The sequence below is a fragment of the Mus caroli genome, chromosome 10, assembly GCF_900094665.2.
Source record: "Mus caroli chromosome 10, CAROLI_EIJ_v1.1, whole genome shotgun sequence".
Classification (NCBI taxonomy): Eukaryota; Metazoa; Chordata; class Mammalia; order Rodentia; family Muridae; genus Mus; species Mus caroli.
Window position 1 is genome coordinate 36,794,173 of NC_034579.1, and position 10,957 is coordinate 36,805,129.

Here is a 10,957-nt window from a genome sequence, read left to right on the forward strand (position 1 = left end):
CCAGTAAAGAATATCCCTCCGTGGCTTCTGCATCAGCTCCTGCTTTATGACCTGCTTGAGTTCCAGTCCTGACTTCCTTGGTGATGAACAGCAGTATGGAAGTGTAAGCCAAATAAACCCTTTCCTCCCCAACTTACTTCTTGGTCATAATGTTTGTGCAGGAATAGAAACCCTGACTATGACAGCCCCCATAGACTCCGTTTTGAACGCATGGCCCATAGGGGTGGCCTTGTTTGAGGAAGTGTGTCACTGTGGGGGCAGGCTTTGAGGTTTCCTATGCTCAAGCTAGGCTTAGTGTGGCACACAGTCTCCTGCTGCTGGCTGTGAATCAAGATATAGAACTCTCAGGTCCTACAGCACCATGTCTGCCTGGATGCCGCTATGTCACCCACCACGAGGATAACATACTAAACATCTGAACTTTAAGCCAGCTCCAATAAAATGTTTTCCCATATAAGAGTTACCATGGTCATGGTGTCTCTTCACAGCAATAAAACCCTAAGTAAGACAAGGGCCTTTAATTTCTAGCTGAGGAATTGAGATTTGTTTCATTAAAAAGAGAAATGTTTCTTGGGCAATCAAGTGACATAATTGAAAAAAAATTTTTTTTTGGTTTATTTTCGAGACAGGGTTTCTCTGTNTAGCCCTGGCTGTCCTGGAACTCACTCTGTAGACCAGGCTGGCCTAGAACTCAGAAATCCACCTGCCTCTGCCTCCCAAGTGCTGGGATTAAAGGCATGCGCCAACACGCCTGACTGAAAATTTTATTAAAGAAATCAATATGACAGCAATACCCAAGACACATTTAATGAGAATGTCTTAGGCTTCTGGGTAGAATGCAAGCCAATAGAGGTCCTAAGGCCAAATCTTACTGTGTTCCGATGGTTACACTATACAGAGGGTACCTGGGTGTTTCATCATTCTCTATAATTTACATAGATAGCATATGCATGTGTTCTCCTAAGCTATTTGGTACTAATTTAAGGATGGAAATAATAGGTCACATAAAAGGTCGTAGGACTGTTTCTAACCTGAGTTAAAAGAAATATTAGCATGCAGTTTCTTTCCATACCTGTCTCATCTAAAATAAACTTAGATTTTTAAACAATTTAGAGCATGTATTATTACGAGTAGGGAGGAACACACATACACTATGGTATACATATGGAGGGCAGAGGAAAACTGGAGGGAGTTGGTTCTCTCTCTTTAGTCATGAGTCCTGGGGAATTGAACTCAGGTCATTGGTTTTGTGACAAATACCCTTGCCTGCTGAGCTGTCTTCCCTGGCTCAGAATTTTTAAAGGTGTCTCCTCCTAGCTTGGTGATTTTTTTAAATCAGGAAACAATCATAGCTACACTTTATATAGTAATAACTACTAATTAAAATTTGTGATATAACTTTGCGAATCATACTTACTCACTAGTAGTATTACTCATATGTAGTATTTTATAAAGTGTTTTATAAAATAGCTATAATAAAAGCTGTGACCTCTCATAATGATAATATTACAAATTGTTAACTTTTATTTTACAGGCTACATCCTCACTGAAATGCCATCACTTGCACAAGATAACATGACCTCTTTGAAGCAAATAGAATTTGTTAAAAATTTAGAATTGCAACCTGATATCATAATCAATATTAAGGTAAAGATATTAATTGCTTCCTGGGACAGCAAGTCTTTGATTTTCAGAGAATTTAAGTTCAAGGAATGCTTTCAGGCTTAAAAAAATATATTTGCTTTATTTTTAATAGCATTTCTGTAGAAGGGCTTATACATGTGAGTGCAGATAATTAGGTGTTGGGGTTCAAGAGTCGCCTCACAAACCACAGAAACACCAATCTCAGTCAGACAGGGGTAGTTTACTGAGCATCCACACCAGGACTGGTCGACGAGGGTCATGACCCAGGCTTAGGAACTGAACCATAATGATGAGTTAAGTGTGTCTCCTGTAGGGGCCAAAGAGAAAGCAGGACTTTTCCAGATGTCCCTGGGAGAGCTCTGAAATCCATACTCCTCTTGCCTGATGCAGTTCTTGGCTGCAGACAAATGCCTGTTTAGAATTTTCCACTCCCATTTTCCACTGTCCACCCCTAGCTGATATCAGCACTGGGCCAACACTGACTCAGTCTAGCCTGTATCCTTTTTGCACCCTTGCAATCAACAGCCTTCAAAAGATGACATTTGTAGCACTAACATTAATGCTGTATGTTGCTTACCATGCAGGGATACATTTTCTTCTATTTTCTATGGAGCCCCGCCAAGACAGTGTAACCCCAGTCCTTCTTTCTGCTTTCAGTCCACAGGGTCACTAGTGTTCATAAAGCACACAGAGAGAGCTCAGGTGTGGAAAAGAAGGCCACCGTGTGCCATCGTCATCAGAGATGGTGACGGCTTTGATCGTAGTGTCAAATTCCCTTTAGCCAGCCTGAGAGCTGAGTAAACCCAGGCACATGAGAACATTTTGAGAGACAGACGCTACTCGTTCACTTTGGTTTGTGCTTTGATGACCACGTGGAGTAAGCAATCCATTTGCAGAATTCAAAGGCTAAACAACAAGAGCTTTCAGGCCCCGTTTCTGAACCTCATAAAATATTTTGTCCATAAAGTGATAATAAATATGGAAAATATTTATCAATATTTTGGTAGAAGATACATGGATTTTGCCCTCATTTTTCCTTCCTTCTTAGCTAAAATAATAAAAGCTCCCTGAAGTTTTGCAGATTGAACTGGTTTTCTGTTCTATTTTTTATTCCCTTCAGTGTTCTGCTAGCCCTCTTTCTCCCACTTAAAATGTCTGATAATCTCACATGTATTAATTTTAAACAAATAAAATTGTTGACCCAGCAGGCAAATCATGTACTAAAATTTGCCATGTACTGGACTTGGATACAAAATACCATCACAGTATTGTATTGCTCAACAGTATTGAGCATTTGCTCAAATTTAAAGAAAAAAATTAAATTTACCTAGTGGATAAGATGAAACAGGAAATAAAAACTTATCTAAAAAATTCAAAGTCAGGCAAAGCCGAAGTTTATTCAAAGAAGAGTGAAGCCCGAAGTGCTATAGAAACCATGCTTAGAAAAGAGGTAGAGGGGCTGGAGAGGTCTCTTACAGTGGCTGTTGTTCTAGAGGACCTGGGCTCAGTTCCCAGCACCCATCTGGTAGCTCACAACCACTGTAACACTAGTTACAGGGACTCTGATGCCCTCTTCTGGCCTTCAGGGGCAACCAGGCACATATGTGGAGCACAGACATATAAGTAGGCAAAACACCCATACACATAACAAATGATAATAAGAAATTTTTTTTAATAAGCAAAGAGAAGTTACACTTTTCTGAGCAATTCTGAATGATGGACAGACTTCCAAAGCTTCCTGTGTGAGCTTAGGTTCCAGTGAGCCGACACTGTGGGGAGAACTCTGAGAAGAAAGGACAGCATCTCCTTAAAGGGAGGCTTATTCCCCCTGTCTCTCTAGAGTGGCCTAATGTGAGCCTGCTTTCCTAGGAAATCAAATGTCTTACATCATTTAATAATGTTTCTTAGTGCAGTGACTACGATTTATGCCAAAGAACTTCTGGGCAGCGGCAGCACAGCACTACAGGCTATGTATACAGCAGGGAGCAGTGGGACCCAGAAATCATTGAGAGTCGCAGGAGAAAGAAGAGGGACTTCCCCAAGGAAGGGAAGTCTGAAGAGGAAGAAGAGGAAGAAGAACAAGAAGAAGAGGAGGTAATGATCCAGTGTAGTCATCACCATGTGACGCCTTTAAAGTTTACTCTAATTCCCTGATAGCAAGGAAAGCAGATGCCGGAGAAAATTAAGGTTCTTTACGTTTCTGTACATTTCTGGAGGAAAAAGCCAACACACACACACACATACACAATGTTTTCAGAACCATTCTAAATCTAAAAATATGTTCATTGCAGTTAGTGTAATTAATTACAAAGAACAATGGTTTGTCTAGACAGTTTCACATGTGTACACAATGTTCTTTGACCACACTCAACCCACATGCCCTCACCCTTCCACTCATCCACATGCCCTCACCCCCCCACACACACACATTCCCTCACACACACACTCACACACACACACATGCCCTTACCCCCCCACACACACACACATACCCTCACCCTCCCACACACATTCCCTCACATACACACATACATACACACACACACACATGCCCTCACCTCCCACACTCCCCCACATGCCCTCAGCCCCCCAAACACACACAATGTCCTCAACACACACACACACATTCCCATTCCCCCACACACACACACACATATGCCCTCACCCTTCTACCACACACACACACTCACACACACACACACACATACCCTCACCCCACACACACATTCCTCACACACACACACACACACACACACACACACATGCCCTCACCTCCCACACTCCCTCACATGCCCTCAGCCCCCCAAACACACACAATGTCCTCAACACACACACACATTCCCATTCCCCCCCCACACACACATATACCCTCACCCTTCCACCACACACACACACACACACACACACACACACACAGAGGTCCTCTTTGCCTCCACACAGTCTCCCTTCTATTTCAGGGCTGATTTTTTTTTTTAAATACAGACTCCACATATGAAAGAAAGCAAGCCATGTCTTCCTTCCTGGGTGTAGCTTATTTCACTTAGCGTGATGATGAGTTCTGGTTTTTCTTGCAGATGAAAATGACATAATTTCATTCTTTAGGGCAGGAAAATACTGCCATATGTATGTATAACACACACATATACAATGTTTTCTGTTTATTGATAGACAATCACATAGGCTAAACCCATAACTTGGGTACTGAGGGGAGTGCTGCAGCAATAGTAACTGTAGTCATGCTGGACTGCGGGAAGCGCTTGCTCACTGGCTTTGACTCCTCTGGCTGTACACCCACAGGTGGCTCAGTTATATCATGCAGTAATTTACATCCTAGTTTCCTAAGGAACTTTCAAGTTGTTTTCTTTAATGACTAGACTGATTTACATTTCCACCAACAATGTCTAAAGTTTCCTTTTCCTCTGCATCCCCATCAGCAGTTTTGGTCGGTTTTTCCTCTCAGTGATAGCCCGTCTGAACTGTGTGAGGTGGAGTCTCAGAGTGGCTCTGATTCCCATGGTTGGTAACAATACACATTTTTATGTATTCCCGCTTTCGTTAAACACAGACTCTTTTCTCATACAATGATATCTGAATGTAGCTCCCCTCCCTCTACTTCCCCCAGCTCCTCCCACCTCCTCTCCCATCTGGATCTACTCCATGTACATCTCTTACTGGAAAAGAATCGGCGTCTGTGAGATAACAACCAAATGTAACAAAATAAAATGTAATAAACAGAAACCATCATCATATCCAAGGGGTACAAGACAAGAAAACAGAAAAATAGAAAAATCCCCGAGGAGGCACAAGAATCAGAGACCCCTTGCTTACACATCCGAATACCCCATAGAAGTACTGAGCTGAAAACGGGTGTACGCAGAGGCCCTGGTGCAGGCCCATGTAGACCCTGTGACTGCTGCTTCACTTCCTCTGAGTTCATTTGAGCTTTGCTCAGTTTAGAAAACCCTGTTCTCCTGCTGTCCTCTGCCCCTTCTGTCACCCCTGCTACAGGGTTCCCTAAGCGGGAGGGTTTGATAGAGACATCCCATTAAAAGCTGTGTTTTACAAGCCTGTCTCTCTGTCCCTCTCTCTATCTCTATGTCTCTGTCTGTCTTTCTGTCTGTCTGTGTCTCTCTGTCTCGCTCTCTCTCCTCCTTCCCTTCCTCCCTCCCTCCCTCCCTCCCTCCAACTTTTCCTCACTCCCCTTCTTTGTCTCTGCATAAAGCCTGGCTGTGAGTCTCTGTATTTGTTCCCATATGCATAGGAAATGATGATGAGTCTGAATAAGGCTCTCATCTATGAGTATAGCAAAATATCATTAGGGGTCATTTTTATTGTCAATTTTTTAAAGACCTGGGGTATTTGGTTTTACCCTAGGTCTTTGGACTCTCTGGTCTCTGGTTTTGATTACCCAAGCAGTGCCAACCTAAACAAGCAGATATGGGCTCCATCCCATGGATGGGCCTTAAGTCTGATCACTCCCCCAAGCTCTGTGCCACAATTGCCCTAGCATACTAAGGGCAGATTGTAGATCAAAGGTCGTGTTGTTGGCTAAGTGTTTACATTTCTCTTTTGGTAGCCTGCTGAATACCTTTCCATGTCACTAAAACATGGGAGTGAAGGTTCTGTGTAGGCATCAGCTTGACTTCTCCATGTTCGATGAGTTCTGCAAGTGTTGTCTTCAGCAACGAGGCTTTACTGTCAGTCTGCGGAGAACAACCGATTGTCTTGGCAGCAGCCTTGGTTGTTTGAGGATTTCTAGAAGACCCATTGGCCAACAACTCAAATGGATGAAACTCAGCCCTAGCACTGGAAGCTTTGTTTGGTAACAAGAGCTGGGAAGTAGGGGTTCCATCTTCCTCATTCTTTAGAGACTTCATTAGGATCACCTTCATGTACTATAGGAAGTTCCCACATCACCCCTCAGGTGCTCTTCAACTCTGTCTCTCCCCTCCTTCCCTCCCCCAGTCCCATCTCCTCCCCCTTCCCACCTGATCTTTCTGTTGCTCCCCCTACCCCCCCCATTTCATTCCACCCATAAAATCTATTTCCCCCACTCCCAGAAAGATTCACATATTCTTTCTGATCCCTTCCTCTATGCCTAACCTCTGTGCATCTACAGATTATAGCTTGGTTATTATATATCTAATGGCTAATGTATACATATAAGCAAATACATACCATATTTATCTTTCTGGGTCTCAGTTACCTCACTAAAAATGATTATTTTCTAGTTCCATTCATTTGCCTGCAAATTTCATGATGTTATTTTTTTAAGAGCTGAGTATTGCTCCTTTGTATAAACGTACCACACTTTCTTTATCTAGTGTACTGTTGAGGGACATCTAGGCTATTTCCAATTTCTGGCTATTATGAACAAAGCAGCAATGAACATGGTTGAACAAGTGTCTCTGTGGCGGGATGGAGTCTCCTTTGGGTATACACCCAAGAATGGTATAGCTGGGTCTTGAGGTAAATTCATTCCCAGATTTCTGGGGAAACAACATACTGATTTCCATAGTAGTTGTACAAGTTTGCATTCCCACCAGCAATGAAGGAGTGTTCACCTTGCTCCTCGTCATTGTCATAATAAATTATTGTTTGTTGTTGTGTCTTTTTTATCTTAGTCATTCTGACAGGTATGAAATGGACTCTAAAATGAATTTTGATTGAATTTCCCTCATAGCTCAGAACATTGAACATTTCTCAGCCATTTGAGATTCCTCTATTGAGAATTCTGTTTAGATCTGTACCCCATTTTTAAATTGGATTATTTGGTTATTGATATCAAATTCCTTGAGTTCTTTGTATATTTTGGATATTAGTCCTCTATTGAATGTGGAGTTGGTAAAAATCTTTTCCCATTCTTTAGACTGCCACTTTGTCCAGTTGACAGTGTCCTTTGCCTTACAAAAGCCTTTCAGTTTATTAAGGTCCAATTTATTAATTGTAGATCTTCATGTTCTCTTCAGAAAATCACCTCCTGTGACAATTCATTCAAGTTTATTCATCACTTTCTCTTATATTGGGTTCAGTGTATCTGGTTTTATGTTGAGGTCTTTGATCTACTTGGGTTGAGTTTTGTTCAGGGTGCTAAGTATGATCTATTTGCATTCTTCTACATGCAGACATCCAGTTTGACTAGTACCATTTGTTGAAGATGCTGTCTTTTTTCCAATATGTATTTCTGAGTTCTTTATAGATATATGGATTTATATCTCGGTTTTCAATTCCATTGATGAATGAGTCCGTTTTTATGCCGGTACCATGTTGTTTTTATTATTATAGCTTTGTAGTATAACTTGAGATCAAGAATGGTAACACCTCCTTCAGCTGTTTTATTGTTCAGGATTGTTTTAACTATCCTGTTTTTTGTTTCAGTGTGTGTGTGTTTATATGTTTCCATATGAAGTTGAAAATTGTCCTTTTAAGATTTGTGAAGAACTATGTTAAAATTTTGATGAAGATTGTATCCAATCTGTAGATTGCTTTTGATAGGATGGTCATTTTAACTATGTTAATCTTACCAATCTATGAGCATGGGAGATCTTTCCATCTTCTGATGTCTTCTACAATTTTTTTCTTGAAAAACTTGGAACTTTAATCATGCAAGTTTTTAATTTCCTTTGTTAAGATTACCTTAAAATATTCTATATTATTTAAGGCTATTATGAAAAGTGTTGTTTTCCTGACTTCATTTTTTAGTCTGTCATTTGTATATAGGAAAGCTGCTGATATTTTGAGTTAATTTTGTATCCAGCTATTTTCCTGAAAGTGTTTATTAGCTGTGGGAATTCCCTGGTAGAATTTTAGGGTCACTTGTGTATACTCTCATATCATCTTCAAATAAAGATACTCTGACGTTTCCCCTTCCAGTTTGTATCCCCTTGGTCTCCCTTCAGCCTTCTTGCTCTAGACAAGACTTCAAGTACTGTATTGAATAGATATGGAAAGAGTGCATAACCTTATCATGTTTCTAATTTTAGTGGCATTACTTTGAATTTCTCTCCATTTAAGTTGAAGCTGGCTGTGAGTTTGCTGTAAACAGCCTTAATTATGCCGAGGCCCTTGTGTTCCTAATCTCTCCAGGACTTTATCATGAAGGGGTGCTGGGTTTTGTCAAAGGCCTTTTCTGTGTCTAATGGGATGATCATGTGGTTTTTTTTCCTTCCATTTGTTTATAGAGTGTATTACATTCGTTGATTTTTTTTTTTTATTTTGAGCTATTAATACATCTATAGGATGAAGCCTACCTACTTGTGTTAAGGTCCAATAATCTCTGAAAAATAATACCCCAGACTCAAATAGTATGCAAAGTCAAAGAGTGTTTATTCAGCTAAATTTCCTGCATGCAGGGGTCTCCCCATTAGGGAATGGGGGCCTCTGGTGGACTCACAGGCCCAGCTTTTATTGTCAGTTAGGGGAATTCCTTTACCTCGATTGGTTAGCTCTATCTCTAGGGGCCTGACTGATCTACAATTGGTTAGGCTCTGGAGATCCCCCCCAGAGGGAGGGGCTTACTCACTCTAGCTTCCTATTCTCACTTCAGGCCAGATGACAAGGTGTCCTCTGATTGACTCCCTGCAACTGTGGTTCCTGGACCTAGGTTTTTATTTCTGGGAAACAGAAACTTAGGCCTAGCCTCCCAAACTGTCAATTTGTAGCCTGTCGTGGAGTCAGCCTGGCTTTGAGCTTAGTCCCTTTACTTGATCATGGTGAATGATATTTTTGATGTGTTCTTGATTTCAGTTGGCAAATGTTTTATTGTGTATTTTTGCATCTATGGTTTTTTGTTTGGTTTGGTTTGGTTTGGTTTGGTTTGGTTTGGTTTGGTTTGGTTTTTCGAGACAGGGTTTCTCTGTATAGCCCTGGCTGTCCGGGAACTCACTCTGTAGACCAGGCTGGCCTTGAACTCAGAAATCTGCCTGCCTCTGCCTCCTGAGTACTGGGATTAAAGGCATGCATCACCACACCCGGCTTGCATCTATGTTTACAAGGGAAATTGGTCTATAATTCTCTTTCAATTCAACTTGCTGAATCTTTGTGTGGTTTCTGTACCAGGGTAAACGTGGCCTTATAAAATGATTTGGGAAATGTTTCTTGTGTTTCTGTTTTGTGAAATAGTTTGAGGAGTATTGGCATTAACTCATCTTTGAAAGTCTGGTAGAGTTCTGCACTAAAACAATCTGGCCCTGACCTGTTTTTGGTTGGAAGACTTTTAATGACTGCTTCTATTTCACTAGGGAGTCTAGATCTGTCTTAATTGTTTACCTGACCTTGATTTAACTTTAGTAAGTGGTATCTATCAAAAAAAAACCTATCCATTACTTTTAGATTTTCCAATTTAGTATCTCCTTATGATTCTCTGGGTTTCCTCGGTGTCTGTTGCTATGTCCCCCTTTTTTGTTTCTGATTTTATTAATTTGTGTATTCTCTTTCCAACTTTTAGTTAGTTTGGATAAGGGTTTATCTATATTTTTGATATTCTCAAAGAACCATCTCTTTGTTTCATTAATCATTTGCATTGTTCGTTGTTTCTGTTTTACTGACTTCAGCCCTCAGTTTATTTCTCGCCGTGTTCTACAACTTTCAGGTGTGCTGTTAAGTTGCTAGTGTGAGAGCTTGCTACTTTGGTTTTTGTTTTTATTTTTGTTTTAATGTAGGTACTTGGTGCTATAAACTTGTCTCTTAGAGCTTATTTCATTGTGTCCTGAAGTTTACGTATGATGTGTATTCATTTTCATACAGTTCTAAAAAAGTTTTCATTTTCTTATGTGTCTTGAGCCACTTTTCAGTCGGTAGAGAGCTACTAAGGTTCCATGAGTTTGTAAGCTTTCTGTTGTTTCAGTTGTTATGTTACCAGCTTTAATCTGTGGTGGACTGATAAGATGCAGGAAGTTATTTTAATTTTCTTATATCTGGTGAGACTTGCTTTGTGTCTGATTATGTGGTCAGTTTTCAAGAAAGTTCCCTGAGGTGCAGAGAAGAATATGCATTCTTTTGTGTTTGGATGAAACATCCTTTAAATGTCTGTTAGGTCCATTTGGCTTATAATGTCTGTTAGCACAAGCATGTCTTGGTTTAGTTTTTGTCTCAATTACCTGTCTGTTGGTGAGAGGTGGGTCATGAAGCTTCCCACTGTTCGTATATGAAATGTCTGTTACTACACAGGCTTACCCCATCCTCACCAGAGTTCCAATGTTCAGAATCCTAACATAAGCCGGGCGTGGTGGCGCACGCCTTTAATCCCAGCACTCGGGAGGCAGAGGCAGGCGGATTTCTGAGTTCGAGGCCAGCCTGGTCTACAAAGTGAGTT

General features: G+C 40.9%; 1 protein-coding gene across 2 annotated transcripts in view; it reads left to right on the forward strand.

Annotated features, from left to right (window-relative positions):
- Nucleotides 1–10,957, forward strand: part of Ak9 (adenylate kinase 9) — a 126,452-nt gene that overhangs the window by 14,249 nt on the left and 101,246 nt on the right. For both annotated transcript variants that reach the window (XM_021174851.2, XM_021174852.1), the window contains exons 6-7: nucleotides 1,535–1,647; nucleotides 3,553–3,738. In XM_021174851.2, the coding sequence (XP_021030510.1) occupies nucleotides 1,535–1,647; nucleotides 3,553–3,738 (299 nt within the window). The remainder of the gene's footprint in view (nucleotides 1–1,534; nucleotides 1,648–3,552; nucleotides 3,739–10,957) is intronic.